General features: G+C 40.2%; 1 protein-coding gene across 1 annotated transcript; it reads right to left on the bottom strand.

The window, feature by feature from the left end:
• On the bottom strand, positions 1 to 26,379 carry LOC114312886 (protein NRT1/ PTR FAMILY 2.11-like). Its single transcript, XM_082924107.1, has 4 exons — positions 25,944 to 26,379; positions 24,688 to 24,829; positions 870 to 911; positions 1 to 829 (listed from the first exon to the last, which is right to left on the bottom strand). Exons 1-4 carry the CDS (start codon positions 26,377 to 26,379, stop codon positions 1 to 3), a joined length of 1,449 nt encoding a protein of 482 aa, XP_082780233.1.
• Positions 26,380 to 27,540: the final 1,161 nt, after the last annotated feature.

Below are 27,540 nucleotides of genomic sequence, written 5' to 3'. Positions count from 1 at the left end.
TCAAACAACATGCTTCTCCACCTGCTTATTATCCATAGCCACCTCCAAGGCACCACCACCACCACCACCACCACCACCCTTATACCTATACCACCTAGCACACACCAAAAAGTATCCAAAATTGACAACATCCAAACCCGAAATCATGTAATAAAAGTAGTCCAACTTCCCCTCATTAAGATCTTGCGGCAACCAATCTCCTCCAGACTCCTTAGCAGTAACATGGTGAACTACAGAGACTGAAAACCCGCTCAGATAACTTGAACACACCATTCCACAGAAGAAGAAAGACCCGGCAATATTCTCGGGAAACTGCCTGCAGTAAAACTCAATTTGTCCTATGGAATAAAACCCCTCAGACAACCCAGCAAGCACAAGTTGAGGAACAAGCCACAGAGCAGACATTGATGAAACAGAGCTTCCTTTTATCGCATTACTCTTTCTTCTCTCTTCGATTAGGCCTGAAACGAGCATGGTTAGGACAGAGAAGAGAATTCCGGTACCTATTCGCTGAAGAAGAGTGATTCCTCCTCCTCTGCGGGTGAGAGAAGGGATGATGATTCGATCATAGATTGGGATCCAAATTGTGATTGTGAGCATTGACACGAGGACATAGGAGGCGGCGGGGACTTGGAGGTGGAGGTGGGGGGTGAGGTGGCGGTCGGATTGGAGGGCTTGGAAGATGGCATAGGTGTTTTGTTGGACGATGGCAACGTGGAAGATGATGGCGGAGGCCCAGATGGGGAGGACTCTGATGAGGCATTTGGCTTCCTCTACTTGTTGGGTGCTGCAGAGTCTCCATGGGTTGGTTGGTGATCCGTCTGAGTTTTTTTTTTTTTTTTTTTGGGTGAATAAATCCGTCTGAGTTGATTTGGTCTTCTGTGGTTATGGTTGCTGCTTTGTCTAGGATCCTATATGCACAGTGATCATAGTATCAAGTTTTTTATCACTTCTTTGTGTTTTTGTGTTTTAAACTTGCAGAAATGATACTTTTCTCTAACTTGAAAGTTTTAAAAGGGTACTAATGCTGTAAAAAAGAAAAAAGAAAATTATGAAATTGGATATGATATTTTGTTTGGATTTGTTTTTTTTTTATTTTGTAAAAAAATTGTCTTTTGGTGAAAAAAATCAAAAAAAACCTAACACACAAACTTCCCAAACACCACCTTGGTGATAGACTCCTTACTGTCTAATTTGTCTATTAAAATGACAAGAATTATATAAGTACTTTCAAAATCTCCTAATATTTTAAAACTTGTTTCTTTTAGTATACTACTATCATATCTATCAGCTCTCCTGTTAAGCCATACTTACAGTGTATTTCAGAATAAAATTTTGTTTTGAATCAGAATAAAATTTTACTTTTATATCGTTAAACAAATAATATGTTTTTAACCAGAATACAATTTGCCATCATCACAGTGTATTTCAGAGTAAAATTTAAACTTTACTCTGATTCAGAGTAAAATTTTACTCTTAAAGTACAATTTCACTTTGAATCATAGTAAAGTTGACTATGATTCAAAGTAAAATTTTATATCGTTAGGCAAATCAACATGTTTTTAATTAAAGTAAAATTTTACTGATACAAAAAATAAAACGATCGAGAATCAAATTTTACACTTAAACCTATTAACAAATAAAAAATAAAAAAAAAATCCAATTGAAAACAACAATCAATCTGTTCAAGTTTCTTCTTTTCTTTCTTCAAACCTATTTCCCTTTGGTGTCGCTCTCTTGTTACCGTCACTTATTGTTAGATTAGAGAGTAATGAAGCAGAGATTTGTTGGAGAAGTATGTTCTCGTGCTTGATTAGCTCGGCAATTTTTATAATAAATGTGGTTGAAGATGATAGGGTTTGAGAAGTTGAATCGGTAGCTGAGAGTGAATAGATTGCTCGTAAAACGTGCTCTAATGTTTCTGAACTTGTTGATTCGTGAAGCAATTGAAGGAGTCTCTATAACCTTCTGTATTATTAGAGCTCGATAAAATTCGTCGGAGGAAGCTAGTATTGCGATGCAATTCGCCATTTTTTCTTGCGCTGCGGCGGTGCCGGAAACCAGTAACTGAACTAGAACAGGAATAGCCCCTTCTTCGCCCAATGAAACCCTAATGTCTTACATAGCGATGACATTCTTCAAAGCTCCCACTACATATCCTTGTGTTGTTAACGATCCCGATTGACAAGCTTTGATTAGCACCGATACATCACCGTAGGATGAAATCGCACAAGCATTATCGACATCGACGGAACTTCGTTGTGTACTGAGGTTGATTATGAGCAGGGAGAGGGAGAAGGGGGAAAATTTAATTGCGGGTATAATAGTCTGATAAAATATTTGAGGCTTGGTTTGGGAAGTAAGTTGGCTTTTTGGTTTTTTGACTTTTTTGGATATTTTAGCCTGGGCTAAAAAGTTTGGTTTGGGAAGGACTTTTTGGCTTTTGACTTTTTTAACTTTTTTTGTGAGAGAAGAATGTAATGATTATGGGTTGGATGTGATATTTTGTTTGTTATGGCTAAAATAGCCTATTTTGTTTTTTGTGGCTAAAATAGCCAAAAAAACGTGAAAACTAACTTGCCAAATAGAGGCTGAATAATAACTTTTATGATAAAATATTTCAATAATAAATTTTATTTTTTATATAAGACTTTATAATTATAAAGGTTTTGAAAGTATAATTTTTTTCTTGACAAGGTAAGGTAGATTTATAACCAAATTTTTTTCATTAAAACTCTTAATTTAAAACTCTTATTTTTTTTTCTTAAACTTATAACCGAAGAAAAAATGACAAAAAATTTATTTCGATGCGTAATTTAGAATCAATTTTGGTATAGGCGAACCGCATATCAATAATTTCAAAACCTCATAATGCTTATTTTGGGTATTTTTCTAAATAAAATTTCTGAATTCCTAACTTTGTTAAACTTATAATTATCGCCTCAATAATATTTGTTGTTACTACAAAAACTTAAGCATAATTTTACTCCCAAAATGATGCGTTGGGATAGATTTAAAATAAGAAAATTTTATTTATAAATTTTATTTTGAGAAATAGTGATTCATTTAGTTCTAATGATTTTTTTATAGATCAATTAGTGTCATTAATTTTGAAAATATATATTTAATATATTATTTAAAAATTAGATTAACGATTATACTTTTATTTTTAATATGTTGTATTCTCTTTTTTTCCTTTCTGCTAAAATATGAGGTACATAATTTATGAGAATCAAATTTGAAATGAATTTTTGTATGAGAATCTTTTTTATTTAAAAAATATTTCAAAATGAGTACAAAAATGACTTGAAATATGAATTCTTCAAACATTCTAAAAAAAGTCAGATTTTTCAAACATTTCAAAAGGAGTACAAAACTTTTTAGCCTCCGTTTGGGAAGTGGGTTGGCTTTTTAGCTTTTTGAATTTTTTGGTTATTTTTGCCTGGGCTAAAAAGCTTGGTTTGGGAAGGACTTTTTGACTTTTTTGACTTTTTTGTGAGAGAATAGTGTAATGATTATGGGTTAGATGTAATGTTTTGTTTGTTGTGACTAAAATAGCCTGTTTTGTCTTTTATGGCTAAAATAGCCACATAAGCCCTTGCCAAACGGAGTAGTAAGCTTTGGACAAATATTTAATTTCAAAGTGTAACACTTAAACGTAACACTCTAATATAACACTCCAAAAAAAATCTTTAATGTACTTTCTCCAAACACAACATTCCAATATAACACTCCAAAAACATCTCCTTAGTGTAACACTCTAATGTAACAAAATGTGTGGGTAATTTTCCGACCACACTGTTCGCTTAGTAACCAGCTGGAGAGCACAGGCAGAATAGATGGCTTCAGTAACCTGTAACAGAAAGAAAAAGGCTCCGGCGGTGGCTCTTCCACCCGGGGGCACTCCGACGATCAAGTCAGTATATTTCTCAAAGATAATCAAGTGCTAAACTCACAAGCTTGAATATAGAATTGTGTACCTTAGACCCATGGAGGTGCCTCTCTTTTATAGTTTACTCAATCCAAGTCTTACTAGAAGCCTGACTTCTATGGACTCCAATTCAATATTGACTTTGGATTCTTCAAGAGATAAAGATAAACTCCCTAAGAGTTTTATCTTTATCTTGGCTAAGTCTCCTCTTTGTCCTAGGACTTTTGTCTCTTATCTGCATATCTCGGATTCCGATATCTTCGGAGATAACCTCGGCAACCCCGAGATCACCTCGGCGTAACTACCATGATATGTGACACTTTGGCTTATATGTCGGCTTCGTCATGCCACGTGTTGGTATCCAAGAAATATAACCCCACAACTGCCCCCTAGGTTCTATTACCTCGACATTCTGAGGTGATGGAACCTATATCGATATTTCTTTCTGCATAGTGGCTAAGAAACTGTTTGGGTGAGATAATCCTCTTTCAAGCCGATGTGTTACCTTTAGAAAACAAGAATTCAAAATGAACTCCGCCACGCGCATGAGCTGTCATGCATATCTAACCGTTCCTGTTACGTGCTTCGTTTTTATTGGAGCGTGTCTGTGACGCGCCTGAAAGCTGTCTGTCACTCGTTTGCGCCGTCTGACGCGTGCGTTGCTCCAGGCGTAATGAATGCCCTATTTTTGCCGCCGTTTTAAGTTTTTTGATAAAAATTTTTCTTTCCCTCTTTCTTTCTCCACTTTTTGCATTCTGATTTCTTGTTTTTTCTCTCTCTAAGAGTTTTAACATTCTTCGAATCTGCCATTACTCCAAGCCCCAAATTCTGCGACCGTCCTTATCCTTCCATTCCCGCGAAGCTTTCGCCATTGCTACAACTGTCGTCTGATCTCGGCGGATATTATTCCATCTTCTTCGTTTTATCTGGTAAGCAAGTGGCCCCCTTGCCCTCTTTTTCTAATTTCTTGATTGTTTCTGGAGTTTGTTGCTATTGCTGTTCTGTTTAAGCATTATTTGTGAATCATTCACTTGAATGCATCTTATTGCATGACTTTTCACATGCCATGAACACTTGCACTGTTTCACCACTGTTCTTGGCCATTAACCCTTTGTATTCTTCGCGTTCTTGATAGCCCGTCCCTGTTCTTATTTCTGAAACTTCGCCCTTGTTTTTTGTTTTCTGTTTTTCCTTTCCAGATCTGTGCCTTTAATTTTGTTCTCCATAGTTTTTAGGCTTGGGATCTGTTTGCAGAGCCTTTAATTTAGGGAAAATTGAAACAAACCGTACCAACACTTTCCTAGGTTGTTGCCGAGGTTCCAGTAATCTTTAAAGAACACCTCCTTTCTGAGACCTAGCCCTCTGACTTTAGGCCGACGTAATGGGTATGTGGAGATATTGGGTAAATACTCTAACAAAACTCGAATACTTTAGGCAGGAATTCTCTATCCCAGCCGATGTTCACCTTCAGCTAGCTGGGGATGATGACTCCATCATGCCCACAGACCATACGATGCCCTTTCCTATTGTAGCATTTACGGAATGTGGACTCCGGCTCCCACTTAATCCCCTCTTTCGTGAGGTTCTCCACTTTTATAGGTTGAACCCTATGCAACTTACCATCAACTCTTATCGAGTGATTAATGGTATTATAGCCCTGGCTAGGCAAGAGAACGTTAGGATCACCCTTTCTGATATCCAATTCTGTTATACCATGTGCCCCCTTAACCTGAAGGAAAGAGGTTATGTCTACTACCTCAAGCCGAGGTCTACCGAGTTCAAAATTGTAGCCGACCTCCTGGATTCCAACAAGGGAGCCGGGGATGACTTTGTTATTGCTTCGGGAAATTGGGAATTTGGCCCAGACGAAGATGTCCACCTCTACCCTCTTCCTCGAACAGTTAAAGAGGGCAAGGGTAAGAGCCTAGTGCCAACACTTAGTTGTTTTTATGTAAGTCTTTAAAATTTTGTCTGTTTCTAATGTCTGTTTGCTTGTCCTGCAGATCTTCATCAACCACCAAAAAACTTCCGTCAATCCTTCTTCCCTGGAAAAGACTTAAAGAAGTTTCTTGGTCTTCCAATCCACAAGCGCAAGGCTCCCCTGTTGCTGAACTTCATTCCGACATATAAATCCACTTTACCCGACGTCCCAAAAAGGAAGAAAAAGAGTCTTTCTCCACCTTCTGCCACAACTCCTTCCATTGCTTCCATATCACGAGCAGACGAAGGATCCACTTCTGACCCAGTCGATCTGCTATCTACTTCGGCCCCATACTTGATCCCAATACCAGAAAGGAAACGTCGGCGATGCCTTGTTAAAACTGCTGAAATGGGTCGTGCAAAGCCAGTTGCCCAAAATCTTCTAGCCGATCTGCCGACTGATGCTGACGCTGTACCAACCCAGTCTATGCCCCCACCAAAGCCGAAGAGAATTAAAAAGGCTCAGCCCAAAGCCAAGGCTACTAACGCCGAGGCTGAGGATGCTTTGCCTATCTCTCAACTTGCTGAGAGCAAAAAGACTGTCTCTGCTTCCACAAAAAGATCCGCTGAGACCCAACCCTCGGGGTCCACACAGTCAAAGAGGCCAAGGTCTGCTTCAGCTACCACTTCTGGGTCCAAGAAATCCGACATCCCCTGGGCCCCACAATAACTTTGGAGGATAGGCCTATCATGTCGAGTGAAAGTGCCGACGATATTAATGTCGGTGTTGCCCTCATCACTGCTCTTCTCCTTCCAAAGGATCTGGAGCGAAATGCTGGGCTCAGCGAATATGAGAACTACACGTTAATGCTCCAGCACTCTGTTCAAGTAAGTATTCCTGCTTTGAACTTGTAACTTTTCCTTCTGCTTCACTTTTAGAAGTTTCTCTAATACTTCTGCTTTCTTTCAGGCCATTCAGCACGCCCATTCATTTTCAATGCAATCTTTTGAAAATCGGCAAAGATTGGTTGATATGAAGAGGGAAGCGTCTTCCCTGAAAAAGGAGATCAAATCTCTTGAATCAAAGATGAAAAAACTGGAGGATCAGGCCGAGGCGGCTACTAAGGCCTAGCAGATGGCCGAAGAGAAAGCGGAGTCTGCTGAGGCTATCCGAAAAGTAGCTGAAGCTGAGAAGAACGAGGCCGAAGTAAAAAAGGCCCAGGCTGAGAAGGAGCTCCAGCAGGCTTTGGCCACCAAGGAGGCCGAAGTCAAAGAGGCTGATGAAAAGGCTTATGCCCAGGGTATGGCCGATGTCACAGAGGATTATAAACTTCAAGTCAGGCAGGCATGCAACAGGGGATTTTTCCTTGGTTGGATGTCCCTGATAAAAAAGCTTGATCTCCCTGTTGACTCGCCCTTTCGTAATGCCGATGCCATTCCTTTACCATTTCCTCCTCCAAGTCAGGTTGAAGACGAATCAGAGCTTGAGGCTGATGTCGAGGATGAGGATGAAGAGAACAATGATGATGAGGCCTTGGTGAGGAAACCCAAGGATGCTGCTGAAGCCAAGTCCCCTCCTCCTGCTGAACAAGTGATGGATTTAACCTTGGATGAGGAGGGTGATGAGGTTGGGGAGGCACCCAAGGAAATTGCCATCGGGCAACTATCATCCGACCTTCTTTTGGCTGAAAGAAATCTGGACAAAACGCTAGCTGAGATTGATGCCGAGATTGAAGCAGAAAAGGTTGCCGAGGAGGTTCCACCAGAGTCTTCTGAGGTCCTAGCCCCTCCAGCTGCCAATGCTGAAGAGTCCTGATTCGAATGTTTTCTGTACTTTTTATACTTTGTTTTGTCTTCTGAACAATGTAAACTTCCTTTTATGGCCGATGTGCCTTCCTTCTGAACAATAGTTTTTCTATGGATGCTCAAATTCCTTAATTTCTTCTTGATTTGCTTCTGCTTGGTTGTATGCCTTCTATATTTTGCTGCCTTTGTGCAATCTCCTCGGGGTTACGTACCTCGGGTACAATCAATATTAAACTTTACTTCGGCAAGATACAGACCTGCAAACTTTTCATAAATTCTAACAAGTGTGAAACATATACTACTCAATTTAATTTCGGCCAAACTTTTCCTCAAGTGTTTAAACGGTGATCTCGGTCTAGCCTACTTGTAAATTGCTACAAATTTCAACAAGGATAAACATATACTAAAATTTTTTTCTCGAGTTAATGATCTTCTTGTAAATTGCTACAAATTTCAACAAGTGTTTAAACAATATACTTAGCTTTTACCTTAATCTGTAAATTGCTGCAAATGTTTAGCAATAACCTCGGCTTCACATCGACTTGTAAATTGCTACAAATTTCAACAAGCGAGGATGAACTGTAATCTCGGTTTAACTCCAAATTGTAAATTGCTACAAATTTCAACAAGTGGAGATAAGGAATCAGCTTAACTCCAACTTGTAAATTGCTACAAATTTCAACAAGTGAAGATAAGGAAACAGCTTAACTCCAACTTGTAAATTGCTACAAATTTCAACAAGTGAAGATAAAGAAACAGCTTAATTCCAACTTGTAAATTGCTACAAATTTCAACAAGTGAATTAAGGAATCAGCTTGACTCCGACTTGTAAATTGCTACAAATTTCAACAAGTGAAGACAAGGAAACAGCTTAACTCTAACTTGTAAATTGCTACAAATTTCAACAAGTGAAGATAAGGAAACAGCTTAATTCCAACTTGTAAATTGCTACAAATTTCAACAAGTGAATTAAGGAATCAGCTTGACTCCGACTTGTAAATTGCTACAAATTTCAACAAGTGAAGACAAGGAATCAGCTTGACTCCAACTTGTAAATTGCTACAAATTTCAACAAGTGGAGACAAGGAATCACCTCGGCTTATCTTTGGTTAAGCATCATCTCAGTCTAATTTCAGTTTTAAACATTATCTTGGTTTGACCAACTTGTTGAAATTGCTACAAATTTCAACAAGTGATAAACGCATTCTTTTTCTTTCTTTCCCCAATATGAACCTGAGTCCTACTTGGGTTCTTATTATTTATCTCTCCAAAAACATCAGTATGTAATTTTATCAGTCATATGTGTTTGAAAGAATTTTTTGAGAAAACTTTATTAAAGACATCGGCAAAAAATACTGCACATCTAATGATAGAAGAATTTCAAATTACAAGTGTTCCAAGGTCTTGGTAGTGCTTTGCCCTCGCTATCTTCAAGCCGGTAGGCTCCATTGCCTAAAACCGACGTAATTCTGTAGGGTCCTTCCCAGTTTGGGCCAATCTTGCCCTCTCTCGGATCATTTTTGTTGCCGACGACTTTTCTCAAGACTAGGTCACCGACTTGAAAATCTCTTGGATTGACCTTTTTGTTGTAAGCTCTAGCAAGCTACTGCTGGTATATTGCTAGCTGAATTGCAGCCTTTTCTCTTCGTTCTTCCAAAAGGTCCAGATCTCGGGCTAAGACTATGTCGTTAGTGCCATTCTCTACTCCCTGGGTCCTGATCCCTAGGATGCCGATCTCCAATGGGATGAAAGCTTCTGTGCCATAAGCCATGGCAAAGGGGGATTCCCCTATTGATCTTCTCGGCGTAGTCCGATATGCCCAAAGCACGTTGGGCAACTCGTCTACCCACTTTCCTTTCGCTGCCTGCAGCCTCTTCTTTATTCCATCCAGAATTACTTTGTTGGATGCTTCTGCTTGGCCATTACTTTGGGGAAAACTTGGTGTTGAAAAGTAGTTTTTGATCTTAAATTTGGCACAAAAGTTTTTGATGAGTTTGTTGTCAAACTGTGTTCCGTTGTCGGCAACTATTGCTCTTGGAATCCCAAATCTGGTGATGATGTTTCTCCATATAAAGTTCTTGACGTCCACATCTCGGATTTTGGCAAGAGGTTTTGCCTCTATCCACTTTGTAAAGTAATCTGTTGCCACCAACAAGTATTTTCTCTGCCCAGTTGCCTGGGGAAGTTTCCCAACCAGATCCATGCCCCATTGGGCGAACGGCCAAGGGCTGGACACTGGGTTTAGGTCAGCAGCTGGCTGATGTATCAAAGGTGCGAACCTTTGGCATTGTTCACACTTCTTCACGTAAGCTTCAGCATCCTTTTGCATGTAAGGCCACCAATACCCCTGGGTAATGGCCCTGTGGGCTAATGATCTGCCCCCAGCATGGCTTCCATAAATTCCTTCATGAATTTCATATAAGAAATCTTCAACCTGCGAAGGGTGTACGCACCTTAAAAGGGGTCCAGTGAAGAATCTTCTGTAGAGATGCCCATCTTCTGTTAGGCAGAATCTTGCGGATTTCAATCTGACTTTATGTGCCTCCTTACGATCTTCTGGCAGTTTTTCGTCTTTCAGGAATGTAACTATTGCATCCATCAAACTTGGCCCAAAGTCTACACACATTGCTTGCTGCTGTGTGCTCTCTGGTTTAATGCTCGGGCCCGACATATAGTCGATCATAACTGTTCTTGTTCTCCCAGTCTGTATTGAACTTGCCAGGTATGCTAATGCGTCGGAGTGGGTGTTGTCATCTCGGTTGACTTGTAGCAGTCGGCAGTTCTGAAATAGGGTTGCCAATCTAATGACTTCTTTTGCATATTCCGACATCCTTTCGTCCCTGGCTACAAATTCTCCTGTTGATTGGTTAACAATAAGTTGTGAATCACAAAAAACAATTACCTCATCTGCTTCTGCCACTGCTGCCAGTTTTAGCCCTGCAATTAATGCTTCATACTCTGCTTCATTGTTTGAGGCTTTGAAACCCAAACGGATGGACTGTTCTATTATTTCTCCATCTGGAGATATCAGCAGTACTCCTGCCCCTGCTCCTTGGCGGTTTGAACTTCCATCGACGAACAACCTGAATGAATCGCCGATGTAGATGCTGCAGGGTCTGAGTTTTTCCTTCCCTTGTTCTTTTGCCTTTGGCTGGGTTTCTCCTTGCTTGCTGGGATACTACTCATCTCGGCTCAACGGAGCCCGATGTTCGACTCTCTCAGGTGTGAATTCCGCCACGAAGTCGGCCAAAACTTGGCCCTTTATTGCTGTTCTTGGCCTGAACTCCAAGTCATACTGGCCCAGGTCTACTGCCCATCTTGCTATCCTTCCTGTTAAGTCTCCTTGTTGCAACAAGGACTTCAGTGGGTGCTCTGTTAGGACCACAATCTTGTGTGCCTGAAAATAATGGTTCAACTTCTTTGAAGCCACTACTAAGGCCAGCATTAATTTCTCCAGTGGTAGATACCTTGTTTCTGCGCTTGCCAAGGTTTTACTTACATAGTAAACCACTTTTTGCTCCCCTTTTTCTTCTCGGATTAGTACTGCGATTACTGCGTGTTCTGAAACTGCTAAGTACAAAAACAGTTCTTCCCCTGGTTCTGGTTTGGAAAGAACCGGAGCTGTGGTCAGGTACTTCTTTAGGTTGGTTAGAGCGGCTTCGCATTCTTCTGTCCACAGAAAGTCTGTAGCTTTTTTCACCAAATTGAAGAAGGGTCTGCATTTATCTGAGCTTCTGCTGATGAATCTGTTTAGGGCTGCAGCCCTTCCAGTAAGCATCTGAACCTGTTTTGCTGACGTCGGGCTCTGCAGCTCTAAGATGGCCTTGATTTGGTCGGGGCCGGCCTCTATGCCCTTTCTTGTTACCAGATACCCTAGGAACTTACCTGATCCAACTCCAAACGCGTACTTTGATGCGTTGAGTCGGAGCCGGTATGTTTTGAGTATGTCAAAGATCTCTTTTAGGATGGCAAGATGTCCCTTAGATTCTTTGGTCTTCACGACCATGTCATTAATGTAAACTTCTACCATTTTGCCAATCATGTGCTTGAACATTTTTGTTACTAACCTTTGGTAAGTTGCTCCTGCGTTTTTTAACCCAAAAGGCATTACCTTGTAGCAGTACAAGCCTTTACGGGTGATGAACGCAGTTTTCTCCTCGTCTGGTGGGTACATGGCGATCTGGTGGTACCCCCTGTATGCATCCAAAAAACTCATCCTTTCGTGCCCTGAAGTTGCATCTACTAGCTGGTCAATCTTTGGCAGAGGAAAACTGTCTTTGGGACAGGCTTTGTTGAGGCTGGTGAAGTCTACACAGACCCTCCATTTACCGTTCTTCTTTTTCACTACTACTGTGTTGGACAGCCATGTCGGGTAGTGAACTTCTCGGATGGCCCTTGCTTCCAGAAGTTTGTCTACTTCCTCTTCTACTGCTTCGACGTGCATCAACGTCGGTCTTCTGGCTCGTTGAATCACAGGTTTTGCCGACCTGTCGACATTCAGTCTGTGGCAAGTGACCTCGGGGTCAATGCCAGGCATTTCATAAGGTGTCCAGGCGAATACCTCAATGTTAGCTCTTAAAAAATTTTCCAGTTCTCTTTCCTCTTCTTCGTCTAAGCCTGAACCGAGAAGAAAGAAACGTTCTCCGTCGCCCTCCTGGACTAGGACTTTCTTTAGTGTTTCTTCACTCTTTTCGGTTGGCTCCTTGCCGACATCATCTAGGACCTCCATGTCCTCGTCTTCAATCTCTGCCTCCTTTGGCTCTCGAATGTTGCAAGTGGACTTTGTTGCTGCCATGGAGCAACTTTTTGCCTGCAGTTGGTCTCCTCTGACTTCTTCAATTCCATGCTCTGTGGGGAACCGAAGTAGTTGATGCAATGTTGAGGGAACTGCCCCCATTGCGTGCAACCATGGTCTTCCCAAGATGATGTTATATGGCGAGGGTGTGTCAATCACCATAAATTCTGTCTTGATCTTCTTAGTACCAGCTTGTACCTCTACGCTTGCTGTGCCTAGTGGCCATGTCGGCGTTCCATTGAAGCCGACCATAGGATTGTTGGATTGTTCTAGGTCGTCAGGATGAAGGCCCAGCTCCTTGTAACATCTGATGTACATTATGTCACAAGAGTTGCCTTGATCTATTAGGATGCGTTTTACTTGGCATTCCCCAACCTGGAGGGATACTACCAATGCATCATTATGCGGATGCTGGACCATCTCTAGGTCGGCCTCAGTGAATGTTATCATTGGTCCTTGGCTTTTTTCAGGCCGAGGTCTTTTTTTCCCCTATTTGGTAGACATGCTGTAAATGCCTTACTCTCTGGGTCTCTCCTCTGACTTCATTCTCGTTGACCCTTGAGTGGATCACGTTAACCACCCTTGGCCCTCCTGCCTGTGGTTGCTGTGCTGGAGGTGGTGGGGCTGCTGGTGCTTGAGGTAATCTTGCCTGTTCTTCTCTTGTTCTTGCCTCATCAATAAGGTCCCTCAGATGGCCTTGTCTTACCAAGTCTTCTAAGTGTGCCTTTAGGCCTCTGCAACCCTGAGTTGGGTGCCCTTCTTCATTGTGGTAAGCACAACGCCTACCAACGTTTTTTCCCATGAATTCCCCTGGTGTTCGCACTGGAGTTCTGAAATAGGGCTGGTTTCGTATCTGATCCAAGACTTTATGGATAGGGATTCGGAATACTGTCGTCAGTGCCTGTTTACCCCTTAATTCTGTTTCTTGCTTGGTCGGCCCGTTGTTACCTCGGCTTCGCTTTGGCGAGCCATTTCTTTTCTCCTGCTTTATCTCTTTGTTTCCCGATGTATCTTCCTCGGCTCTGGCGTACTTCTCAATTCTTGCCATGAGTTCTTTCATGCTTTTTGGCAGTGTTTTTGCCAAAGACTTCCATAGTGGGCAGTCATCTTTAAGGCCGTTCTTGAAGGATACGACCGCCACTTCTTGGTTGCATTCGGGTATTCTATTGAACACCTCGTAGTATCTCCTTGCGTAGGCCCTAAGACTTTCTTCCTTGGTAATTCTTAAAGCCATCAGGGCGTCGACCCTCAGGGGCTGTAGTTTGTTCGTCACAAACCTGGCCACGAACATCTTGGCCAGGCCTTCCCATGTCTTCACGCTTCCCTTTGGTAGCTTATGGAACCAATCAGATGCAATTTCCCCAAAAGATGAGGGAAATACTTTGCAGAGTAATGGCTCGTTCCCACTGTATAATGCCATTGAGTTCAGGTACAGTCCAACATGAAAGTTGGGGTCTGACCTACCATCATAAATTTGGAACCTCGGCATACTGAATCTTTTTGGTGCTTCAAATTTGTCGAGTTCCACCGAGAAGGGTGTTCTCGGTTTAACTTTTGAAGTCACCTCGGCTTCAGCATTCTGCTGCTTCCTTTTGAAGTAGTCCCTTAAGTCTTCCTTACTCCTACCTGGAGCTCGGCTATCTCTGGACTTCAATCTTTTTGGCACACTGCTTTCGGCCTCGTGGTGGGCTCGTTTTGATCTTTCTCCATGGGTTGTGTCGAAGCAGAGTGCTTGCCCTTGAACATGACGATGTTCTTTGGGTCCTGGATCCCTTATGCGATGTGTTCTTTGGGACTCTCCCTGTCTTGGTTCCTCTCGTCCGACCTCCCTGGAACGTCGGTGAGAGCGGCTTCCACTCCTGGTGTGTTGAGGGGCTTTGGGGATTTCTTTTCTCCCTCCCTTCTGGGTGTTAATTGCTGGCATCGGCTTATCTTGCAGCGGGTATGGTGGCTGCATAACATTGTTTTGCATCATGAAGTTGACGACGGACTAAAGGTCTGCCAACTTGTTTGCCAGGTCTTTTACTTCCTCATCCCTTCGTAGGCACCTATCCCTCCAAACCTGAAGGTTATCTTCGTTATAGTGCTTGCTTTGGTCTGTTCTTTTTGAAGTGCCGCCCTCCTGGCCGGCGTCTTTTTCTCCGTGGCCTTGGTCATGATTTTCTGTATTATGGTTGTCTTCTTCAATATCAAGATCAATTGGTCTGCCACTCCCAGCAGGAGTGTTGCCCCCAATGTTTTCCCTTTCTCCGTCACTGGCCATCTATTCTTCTAAGATTCCCACAGACGGCGCCAAATTGTGTGGGTGATTTTCCGACCACACTGCTCGCTTAGTAACCAGCTGGAGAGCACAAGCAGAATAGATGGCATCAGTAACCTGTAACAGAAAGAAAAAGGCTCCAGCGGTGGCTCTTCCACCCGGGGGCACTCCGACGATCAAGTCAGTATATTTCTCAAAGATAATCAAGTGCTAAACTCACAAGCTTGAATATAAAATTGTGTACCTTAGACCCATGGGGATGCCTCTCTTTTATAGTTTACTCAATCCAAGTCCTACTAGAAGCCTGACTTCTATGGACTCCAATTCAATACTGACTTTGGATTCTTCAAGAGATAAAGATAAACTCCCTAAGAGCTTTATCCTTATCTTGGCTAAGTCTCCTCTTTGTCCTAGGACTTTTGTCTCTTATCTGCATATCTCGGATTCCGATATCTTCGGAGATAACCTCGGCAACCCCGAGATCACCTCGGCGTAACTACCATGATATGTGACACTTTGGCTTATATGTCGGCTTCGTCATGCCACGTGTTGGTATCCAAGAAATATATGCCCACACAAAAAAAAAAAAAAAAAAAAAAAAAAAAAAATTCCTTGGTGTAACACTATAATGTAACACACAAAAAAAATTCATTAATGTATTTTTCTCAAGCGTAACACAAAAAAAAATCCTTAGTGTATTTTTTTCCAAACATAACACTCCAAAAAAAATTCCTTAGTGTAACATTCTAATATAACAAACAAAAAAACTCTTTAGCCCATTTTTCTCAAACGTAACACTCCAAAAAACAAACTCCTTAGTGTAACACTGTAATGTAATACACAAAAAAATTCTTTAGTGTATTTTTTCCAAACGTAACACTCTAATATGACACTCCAAAAAATTCCTTAGTATAACACTCCAATCTAACATACAAAAAACCTCATTATTGCACTTTTCCCAAACATAACACTCCGATGTAACACTCTAAAAAAATTTATTACTATACTTTTTCTAAACGTAATACTCCAATGTAACACTCTAAAAAACTGCTTACTGTACTCCTTAGTAAGTTTTGACAAATGTATAATTTCAAACTATGAGTGTTGCGTTTTAAAAAAGTACACTATATATTTTTTAGTGTTATTGTGTGTGTTACATTGGAGTGTTACTGTAGACGTCCCCGAACGCTCCGGGAGGAACGAGCTCCCGTTCTGTTCATTTTGGGGTCACTACAGCTCAGGACTCTCAAATTTGTCACGGTTCTAAGTCTGAACCAAAGAGTCCAAATCCGGCAAATCGTTTTGAGAAACAGATTTTTGAAAAGAAGTGCCAAACATGGACTGCTTTGCCAGATACAGAGTCGCCACCTAAATGTTTTTTTTTTAAATGGGAAATTTAGGAAACCCTGACTCGGTGCCAAAGGCCACGTGTCCGTCATCACCAAAGTTGCCTCGGCTCGGGAACTTGGGTACGATTGGGGAAGGTCACTTCGTGAGCACCCCCGCTCGCCCGATCAAAGATCGGCCTCTACTAACCATGATATCAATTTTTGAAAACTTTGTGTGTCCTTATTCCGGTTATTAGCCTAGGTTACTATGTGATGCACACAGCATATAAGTATAGACTGAGTTGCCTAAATTGGAACAAAACATTTCATGTTTGTTTATTTGAAAGCGGTTTGATGGTGCTACCCGCAAGTAGGCTAAGACGTGGATTTGCCACCCTCGGGTGGGCTTAGAAAACATGATTTTGCCACTATCTAGTGGGCTTAAAACACACATTTGATGAATTATTCCAATTCAAATAGCCCAACCTTCACCCATAGGCATTCAGGCAGTTATATCACATTAGCAATTAGCCTCATGGTAAGCATGCTATTTATGGCAGTCACTCACACGCATGCAAGGATGCTAAAGCATAAAACTCACCGAGTACTCCAAGCTAAAAAAAGAAGTTTATTAGAAATCATGCATGATCCTAAATATACAGAAATGCCTAATGCAACACATGCAAAAATGCAACTATAGCAGGCTCGGCTATTCTAAACATGGCATATGAAATGCTACAACTAACATGTATTCAATTTGGAATTAAAAGTACGATGCAGTTAGTATGGTGCGCCGAGCCCGGTGCATGCAAAATAGATGAATGAATGCAAACATGCTATCATACTGTATGCTAATTTAAACATGCCCTAATCTAACCATCAAAAGCGGATAAATAAAAGGGAGAAAGACGTGGGGTTGGAAGACATACATCACACTCACGCACACTTATTACAGTTATGCCCTCACTCGGAGGGTCCGAATAAATAATACAGTCCAAATATTACAGTCCCGAATAAAAGAATATTACAGTCCAAAATATTACAAAATCCTAATTAATTACTGAATTAACTAAGAAAGCAAATAAAAAAAAACTGGCGTGCAAGCCAGGGACTGCCTTGCTTCTGATGGATGATGCATGTCCGGGTTGTCTTGCGCGGAAATCCACCGGAATGCCCCAATTAGCCTCTGTTTACACCTGTTCTTGAAATGCGTGCAAAGCCCCAAAAAGTTGCTGATTCCTGATTTTGCTGCAACAGAGAGCAGGAAAGGGGCATAGCAATGTATTTGCACAGATATATGCATGTCTCGAACCTTGTGCCACCAATCACGCATACCGAGGCATGATGGCCGAGGAGTCGAAATGCACAACTCAATATAGGATGAATGCGCATGAAACTACAGCTAAAACCTAACTCCATCATGGATAATCCGGAGTGTCGGTGACTGGGGAATTGAGACACATTCCGTCACTCGGAGTACGAAATGTACCTCGTTTCCCGTGCCCGGGCTAACTCTTATTCCGGACATGATGCAATATGCATGATATGCATGAAATGCAACTAAGATACAATCCTAACATATACAATGCTATGGAAATGAAATGCCTCGAAATGCGTGCACACGGGCACGCAAACCGAGAAAATACAGAACGTGATCTAAAATACAACCTAGTATGCACTATGATATGAAAGTGAGACGCCTTGAAATGCGTGCACACGGGCACGCAAACCGAGGCGATGGCATACGCAATGCAATAAAGATGAGATGCCTCGAAATGCGTGCACACGGGCACGCAAACTGAGGCAATGGCAAAATGCTATGAAAATGAGATGAAAACATGATATGGGCTTATACCAACATGAGTGAGCCTCAGCCACACTCACATAGGATGCCGGTGGATGAAAATGAAGTGCCTCGAAATGCGTGCACACGGGCACGCAAACCGAGGCAATGGCATACGCAATGCAATGGCATGGAAGTGGCATATAGAATGCAACATGGACTTATACTAACATGAGAGAGCCTCAGCCACACTCACATGAGAGGCCGATGGATAAAAAAAATGAAGTGCCTCGAAATGCGTGCACACGGGCACGCAAACCGAGGCAATGGCATACACAATACGAATGACATGAAAATGTGATATGGGCTTATACCAACATGAGTGAACCTCAGCCACACTCACATAGGATGCCGGCGGATGAAAATGAAGTGCCTCGAAATGCGTGCACATGGGTACGCAAACCGAGGCAATGGCATACACAATGCGAATGACATGAAAATGTGATATGGGCTTATACCAACATGAGTGAACCTCAGCCACACTCACATAGGATGCCGGTGGATGAAAAAAATGAAGTGCCTCGAAATGCGTGCACACGGGCACGCAAATCGAGGCGATGGCGGAATGCGATGCAATGACATGGGAAATGATATACAAGCATGCTAATGGGGTTTAAGCACTGAAATTTGGGGAAAACAGCCCCAAAATGAGGCGAAATCACACCCGATGCATAGAATCTCTCCCGAAATGCAAAATTAGGCACCCGAAATGGCCTATAACTATACCAAACATGCATAATTGGCACATGGAATGAAAAGACAGAAGCAAGGCAGCCCCAAAATAAGCATTTTACTAGTACAAAACAAGGCCAAACAGCAAGCAAAGATAGGGCAAAATTAGCATGCGAAAATGGCCCTAAACATGGGATTAAGAAGCAACTCATAGCTGCTGTCCTCAAACAGGTTAGGACCCTTCAACAACATTGAATAGGGACCAAAAATAAGCACTTTCACAGAACTGTAAAAACCTCAAAAACAAACATAGATAAGGCTAAATTTTTATGCAAGAAAACGGACCAAAAGGTGGCCAAAGAGGCAAGTGGTATATGCACAGCCCAAATTGAAAAATTCTCTTCTACAACATTGAAGAGGGACCAAAAATAAGCATGTTTACAGAACTGTAAAAACCCAGAAACAGTATACAAACATGCTAGAAATGCAATGCAAAATAAGGCTCAAAAGAGGCTATAACATGAGGTATGCAAAATATTCCACAAACGGCCAAAGACCCTTAATGAGACATGTAGAATGGGCCAAAATAAGACTATTTTCAGAACTGTAAAATGGCCAAAAACCAAAGCATGATAGGCTAACAAAACATGCAAAAATGGGGGCCGAAAGTGAGATATAACATGAAGTGGCATATGGAGGTCCCAAACCATGAAAGACCCTAAACAAAACATGAATAATGGACCAAAATGAGACTATTTTCAGAACTGTAAAATGGCCAAAAACCAAAGCATGATAGGCTTCCATAGCATGCAAAAATGGGACCAAAAGGGGAGTATAAAGGCAAGTATAACATGGAGGTCCCAAATGGTGTTGAGCCCTTCTTCAATGTTGAAGAGGGGCTCAAAATAAGCCTATTTACAATTTATTTCATGCTCCAAAACAGATTACACACGAGCTAAAAAAATCATGCAAGAAAACGGTATTTACGAAGGGTATTGAAGCAAGTGGCATATGGAGAGCTCAAACAGAGTTGAGCCCTTAATGAGACATGAAAATGAGCTCAAAAAAAGGGTACTTTAAGTTTTGATCGGAGCTCAAATGTATAAGAAGGAGAGGCTAAGAAATATTGCAAAGAAAAGCTCAAAAAAGAGAAAATGGCAACTCACCTTTGGAGACAAGTCTTTTGTTGCTTCTTGGACCAATTTGCAGCTCCTTTACCCTTTGAGAAGCCCTCCTTGTTGCTGGAAATGAAGTGGTGATGGTAGAGCTTGGAGGTGATGAAGAAAACAAGGTGTAGGACTTAAGGTTTTTTAGGAAAATGAGAAGGATGGAGGGAGATATGGATCTTGAGGCTTGAAGAACAAATTTTCTAACCCTCAAATGTGATGCCACCAGCTGGTTATATGGACAAAAAGAGGGTGTAAAGGTGGGGCAAAAAGGAGGTAAGCTTTCCCCCACAAAATATCCCCCGGATTGGGATATTTTCTGGGGAAAACAGCTGCACAGCTGTAAAGTGCAAGTTGAGAGGAAGCAGGCCGACCCCTTACTTTTGCTGCAGGTGGCCGGCCAGCCACCCCCCCTAGCCGGCCAGCTAGGGGTCAAAAGGGTCAAGTATAATTAGTGGCCGGCCACCACATATTGGTGGCCTCCCAGGTCTCCTCTTCACAACCCTGTGGTTCGAATTTGGAAATTCTAAAACAGGAGAGAGAACAAGCCAATTTTAGGAGGGGTTCAAAAGGGTCAAAAGGAATTAATGGCCGGCCATAAAATTTTAGGGTCCTCCCATGTGTGTACATCACAAATATGTGGTTCAAAGTTCAAGAAAATGGCCCCAAGGTGTTCAACATTAGCCCGGAAGGAGGGGTTCAAAAGGGTCAAATTGAATTAATGGCCGGCCACCACTTTTTAGGATCCTCCCAAGTGTGTACATCACAAATATGTGGTTTGGGTTTGAAGAAAATGGCTCCAAGGTGTTCAACATTGGCCCGGAAGTGCGAAAAACGGGCGTCGGAGGGCGCCGGAGGAGTAAAAAATTGGTTGTTGAAACAATCACTGGCCTCCCACCCTTCCATGACCTTCCTAGTGATAAAACAGAGGTACCTGCCAAAAATGAACGAAAACCGTTGCAAAACGAATGCTCGGGGACCAAAACGCGCAGTTCGGGGTCCCGGAAACTGCCCGTTAAACACCGAAAGTGGCGTTCGGCCACGAAGTGGGTTTCTCAGACCCCAGTGTCCCTCAAAAGGGAGAAAATAAGATGTATTCCAAAAAACAGAGCAAATGGAGATGGTTAAGCGGTCCCGAACCGAGGCACACGGCCAACGGTCCCGAAAAACCGGAAACCGGACTCCGAAATGGGAAAAATGGCGTGCGGCCACAAAATGTAGCCCACGGCCACTGAGAGATGGTTTACGAGACCTCTCCCTCCCCTCGGGAAAAGAAACAGAGAAAACCGAGTCTGGTTCGCAAACCAAGACAAGGCACAGAAGAGGGTTCGAAAATCCGGAGTTGGGGCTCGCAGCCAAGACTCTGAAACTTCTGAATGAGCACATTATGCAATATCACCAAGTGCTCAACTGGTGACGTCTGAGTCTCAAGGTCGGTCAAAAATGGGGTGTCTATAGTTACATATGAGATTATATTGATTAAAGTGTTACGTTTGGAAAAAGTATACTATGGAGTTTTTTTTTTTTTTTGTGTTGCATTAGAGTGTTACGTTTGAAAAAAGTACACTAAGCAGTTTATTTTTGGTTACTTTTTTTGAGTTTTACGTTATTATACTTAGAAAAAACACACTAAGAATTTTCTTTAAATGTTACATTGTTATGTTTGGAAAAGTACACCAATGAGTTTTTTAGTGTATTACATTGGAGTGTTATATTAGAATGTTACGCTAAAGGAGTGTTACATTAGAGTGTTACGTTTTTGTTCGTAACGTGGGGTTTGCTCCAGAATTAGAGAAAATTCAAAACTTCTATAATGCAGATTGTCCAAATATGTAGTTTTACATTTGGAAAAATTCACTTTTATTGCTAAAAAATTAAACCCAAACATGAAAGTAGCTATCCTTTTGTGTAATTTCCACTTCAATGGAACCTACCTTTGAGTTCATAAGAAAAAAGAGAGGACTAAACAATTCACAAGATCATATTTTGAGATTTATTGATACTTTACCCTTAAAATAAATGTGTTGTGGGTGATATTTGTGAATAATCTTGTCCACATATCTCTACCCTTGGTAAAATTTTAAGTAATTTTTCTTAGTACATAATATAATTGATAATTTATTAAGGATTTGTTTGGGAATTGATTATTTTAATGGTTTTTTAAATTTTTATAAAAAGATGTATAAAAAAGTAAGAATGATATGATAATTTATTGTGACTTTTTGACTAAAAACATCTGTTAACAAACGAGATATAGGTGTCAAACAATTTGAGGTAAAAAGAAAAAAAGAAAAGGAAAGTGATATTATGTATAGAAAATTATTATTATTATTATTTTTGATATATGAAGAAAAATATTTTAAAATGTCTACAATTTAAATATATAATATAGGTTTAAATTTAGTATAATGTGAGTCTCATGATGAATTTGATCTGTATATGTGAGGGTTCAAGAATGTTGTCAAAAAATCTGAATTCTCTAGAAATAATGAGAAGCTTAGATTTTTTAACAGTCACAATTAGGAACACAATAGCAAAGAGATGATGAAGATAAAAGATTGGGTGAAGAAGAAAGCAAAGTAATAAGAGAGAAAATAATGGCAAGGCTCTCCCATAGATCTCCCACTTTCACTCTAGATAATGGAGAAGGAAAATTAGTTCTCTCTAAAAAATTGTCTCTCTAAAATTCATCCCTTGTAAAGCTATGGGTGGGTGCTATTTATAGGCACCTCATGATGTAGGATGGAGCCCATGTGCAGGGCACATAGGAAATATTCTCTCTAACTACCTTGTTTGAGGAGGTAACTTTTTCAAGGATGAAGAAAACCCCAAAGAGGAGATCAATCTCTCAGTGAACCCTTCTTCTTAGCTACACATAACCAATGATCCCCAATTATCCCAAAGGGTCGAGGTAGTTCTAGAGGGCCCCCCGCCACTAGTATTGCCGAGTCTCATGGACCTTTCGAGGTCGTGTCACCTCGACCCGAGTATAGGCTAAATCAACCGATAAGCGAATTCATCTCCACCCACTGCTCTCGAGATTCAGGTCCTTTGTTCGAGCTCTAACCTCACTTATGATTCTAGTAGGTTTATCCCAGAATGCTCAAAATTCACAAATGTTCTGGGACTTAACAATGAAGCGGCTTCTAAACTACAATCGAATCCGTTCGAAACCCGAGTGCCTCGGATCTCTAGGTTTGCTCAATATCCTTTCGAGTTCGGGTTCGAGTTCGGGCTCGAGTAAGTCTCTAAGTTCGTGAATCCAAACCCTTTCAAGGCTTAAAGCGATTTGGCCCGCTTGATGGTAATAAATCCGGGCCCACTAATCTTGAACTTTCTTATTGGGCCTAACTAATTTTAATGGGCTTGACTTGACTCCCCCTACAATCTGCACATTAAATTTTCAGCATTTTTATAAGAAAAAAATACTTGCACAAAAATAAATCACAAAATGTGGAAGGATTGATTTTTCTAAGTACTTAGATTTGCTACATAGAATTCAACCACAAAAAATTACTGCGCAATATTCTCTATTTCTATGTCTCCAAAAATTTATACTCATCAGATCATCTTCTCATATTTATTTTCCTACCTCAAGGTTCTCATGTAATCTAATATTTTTGATTATTTCGAAAAGTGACAAGAAAAAAACTGTTACGCCATTTATATACCATATTTAATATATTATTTCATTGGTTATAATTGAATTGATTAAAGAGGGAATTATATGCAGATGAGAGAAGAAAAAAAAATTATTACCAACACATGAGAGGTGTAAGTGATATTTACACCCCCACAACCTTTTATTTGTACCTCACCACACAAATATACTTGCACCTCCATATGTTTGTAATTTTTTTTTCTTTATCCTACCTACATGTAATTTTCCTTTGATTAAATGTCTCATCCTTTGTTCCTAAATAATTCATATCACATGATAAACTAAATATAATATAATAATATGATCATTATTATAACTTAAAAAATAAAAATAAATAAATAAATAAATAAAAACTCACGTCATTGCCTAAGATACATTCCATCAGTTTCATTTTTTGGTGTAAAAGCATGAACACGTTACAAATTTGTGCATTATTAATTCACACCAATACTATGGATTACAATGGCATAAGAGGGAGATAAAGAGACAGAACAGATGTAAAACAATGTTGAAAAGATCAGCAAAAATAATAATATATCCCTCTAATTTTGGAGTTTTAAAAGAGCATTAATGATGTGAAAAATAAAAAATAAAATAAAATAAATCAAAGCCAAAACATCATATCACATAGGACTCACACACCAATTAGAGCTATTAAAGCTCTTAATTTAGGACTCCCAAATTAGAGGGATGTATCATATCTGTTACCTTGGTAGTTTTTGTATTTTATTTATTTATTTATTTTTGTATCATTTTGATTTTTATAATTTTAGTTATATTGATTTTCACTTTTAATTTTAAATTTGGTATTGTTTTAGTCTAATTGATAACATTAATTAAGATTTTTGAAAAAAAATTGTCACTGAGTTGGTTTGAATTGAATTAGAAAAATGCTAAAAATTCCAAAAGTTTTACTAAATTTTCTACCAAATGTCGACCCACGTGATATGGGTCTCACACTCATGTAAGACATTTGTTAGAAAATTTAATAAAACTTTTGAAGTCTCTAACATTACTCTTAAAATTAACTTATTGAATTGAACAAATTTATAATTTTACTTATAAAACCAAAACACATGCCTGCTTATTTGTATATATATATATACACTAATAATTATAATTAATTGGATTAAATCAAGATAAAATCATAAATTTAAGATGAAAATCGAAATAATTAAAATTATAAATAACCAAAATCACATAATGAAAAAAACATAACAAGTTCCGATATCACTTTGTGAGTTGAAAATCATAAAATAGTATGCCAACTACCAAGTAAATGCCAAAAAAGTAGATTGCTCTCACCTGAATTGGTCTGTTCTTGGAAGCTTGGAATTGATAGAACCCACTGGAGCATAGGAAAAAATACAAACACCCCCTGCTGGTGGTGGTGGTCCGGCAGCTTCAACCGCCACTTCCCCCTGCGCCACCACAATCAAAGGAATCCACAAGGAAAAGCACACACGATACAAACATGAGATACGTGTTGGAATGGTTATAAAATTCTGGATAAAACCAGAATTTTTTCCTAAGTTCGGTCTATTTTTTAGGTGGGCCCCGAGTGTCGATTTACTCGGGTCAAAGTGGTAACGCGTTCTATGCCGCGTTGTGATTCACGTGGTATATTTGGTTGCTCAAAACCATTACCAAGTGAATGGGAAATTGAAGCCAAAGTGTGCTCCATGGAAATGGAGTTTTGGTGGAAATTCCTTAAGGTTGTAAATTGGCTTGTCCCACATTGATTTGGTGGGAGGTTTTGAAAGGGTTTATAAGGCTTAGGGTGAGATACTTGGGGTGTGCCCCAAGGGGTACCCAAGTGTTTTAGAGGGAGAGGTTATGGGCAAAATGGGCTAGACCTATTGGACCCAAAAATCACCACACGCGCGCGCGCCGCCGTCCATCCGGGCGGGCTGTGGTTGGGCTTCTAATCTTTTTGGGCCAAAAACATTTGAATTTAATTTTATTTTTTATTAAAATAAAATCCATAATACAAATTAAATTGGTTTGGATTATTTGTTCATCCAAACAGGGCCCTTCCCCGGTTTCAGAAATTTCGTATTTCAATTGATAGAACCCAACAGGTATGATACCTGTTTAATTCAAAATGAAGAGCCATCTTCACATCTATAAATAGGACCACCCTCATTTGATGTTTGCATTCAGAAATTTCGTATTTCACTTCTGTTTTCTATTCTTCATCTTGCTGCATTTTATTTTCAAAAGAAAGAGTGTAAACACTTAGTGTGTTCGTAAGGCAAACAATTAGTAGTGCTGCTATTGTTTGTGGTAGATCATTTCATCCTGGGAGATAGACGTCCGAATTCTGAAAGCACCGTGGAGAGGACGAATCTGTCTTAAGGAGACAGTGTTAAACACTGGACTTGATCAGAAAAATAATTCGAAAAAATTAAATCAAGTAAGTTATTTAATTACTTTCAGTGTTGTTTTTATTTGTTTATTTATTCAGATTTTAATTTTGTTTTTGTAACAAAATAAAATCTGTTTTGTTTTTTATTTATTTATTTTTTATTTCAAGTTTGATTTTTGTAATCAAACATATTCTCTCCTTTTCTCTATTTCTTTTATTCTTGTTGTTGTTTTGTACACAACAGAATTAAATCGGTTTAAATACAGTGAAGATTGTCCACAATACGTGGGAATAGCCAATCCGATAGCCCAGCTCACATTAGTCTGTACATAGACTACAACTGTTAATGTCACCATCATGGAAACCGTGAATGTGAAATTGTACCAACTGAAGAAGATGTTGATCCCCCTCTTCCCGGACTCCGTCACCTGATCGAATTGGTCGGCTCCGAAGGCAACGTTGCAGGGCCTTATGCCGCCCGCTCCAATCACGAGAGGAGCGAAACCGGTTAGGAGGAAGGATAGTTCGTAATTTGAGGGTCCGATGTTGGTGCATTTCGGGATTTGGTTTCGGGGACACTGTGGTGGGTGTAAGTTGGAGATTGCTGCTGTTAGCGTTGTTACTGTCATACCATTCAATATATACAGCTCTGCTACAAAGCCCGAAAGGGTTTCGAGCCAAATTTGGCTCGAATTTGAGAAGGAGGAAGAAGAAGAAGAAGAAGAAGAAGAAGAAGAGAAGGAGAAGCAGAACTGGAGGGGGCCCTAAAAATAGGGCTGGAGGCGGAGGCGGAGGGAGGCGGAGGTGGAGGCGGGCGGAGGCAGAGGCGACGATCGGCCGACGACCGACGAGCTGCGACGATTGGCCGACGACCGACGACGAGCTCCCACCTCTCCCCTCTGTTTCTCTCTCTCTCGCCTCTGCTTCTCAGGTTCAAAACGAAGAAGAAGAAGAAAAGAAAGGAGAGGAAGAGAAAAGAAAAAAAAAATCAAAACCCAAAACGACGTCGTTTTGGGTTTTGAGCCACATTCGACCCACTAATTTCGGGCCCTCAAACATTATTCCAATATATATGCAGTAGTGATAGAGGCCTCGAATTCGAGGCCTCGAAATTGGCTCGAATGCCCCTTTTTTTTTTTGAGGGGGGGCTGCTGTGTGTATTAATATATATTTTTTAAAAATCTAATATATTTCGCACCATTTCATCATATAAAATTATATAAAATTAACAAAATTTAACCAATAGTTTAACTGATCAATCAATTTTATCACTTAATCAGTCCAACTTAATTGACTGATCAGTCAGACTGTTGATTAAAATTCGTTAATTCCATATAATTTTGTACGATGAGTTGGTACAGGATGTCTAGTTTTTTGGCATACCTCTACACATAACCACCTTTAAAAAAAAATTTAAAAAAAAGCCAACACAGCCTAACAAATAAAATAAAATTAAATTGAACAGTTAATTTTATTACCCAATCAATCCAACCCAACTCACTTACAAAATGTCTAATTTTTTAGCACACTTCTATATATAATCACCCCTATAAAGAAAAGTGAAAAAAAAAAAAAAAAACTAAACTAACACAGCTTTGAAAGAAAAGAAAAGAAAAAAAAAAAAAGGATTTCGAGGCAAATTCGAGGCCTCAACCATTTTCCATATACATGTAAGAAAAAATTAATGTTGGGGAAGCGAAACCTAACAAAAACAGTAAATTTTATAAACTTAAAAAAAATAATTTAGAGTTTTTTTTGTGTCATTTTAGTCATTATAATTTTAATTGATT

The sequence above is a fragment of the Camellia sinensis genome, chromosome 4 (assembly GCF_055761805.1).
Source record: "Camellia sinensis isolate YWXY chromosome 4, ASM5576180v1, whole genome shotgun sequence".
In the NCBI taxonomy this organism is placed as follows: domain Eukaryota; kingdom Viridiplantae; phylum Streptophyta; class Magnoliopsida; order Ericales; family Theaceae; genus Camellia; species Camellia sinensis.
Note: the sequence above shows the minus strand (reverse complement) of the source record. Positions and strands in the feature narration are given on the sequence as shown.

Bases quoted from the DNA above. Each gene is read 5' to 3' on its own strand.
- LOC114312886 (XM_082924107.1), bottom strand. From the start codon at position 26,379: ATGACAGTAACAACGCTAACAGCAGCAATCTCCAACTTACACCCACCA. The intron at 24,830-25,943 runs AATATGTTTGAT...GCTTTTCCTTGT, and splicing joins AGAAATAGAGAAAAGGAGAG to GGATTCCTTTGATTGTGGTG. The intron at 912-24,687 runs GTGAGAGCAATC...CTGTGCATATAG, and splicing joins CCAAGAACAGACCAATTCAG to GATCCTAGACAAAGCAGCAA.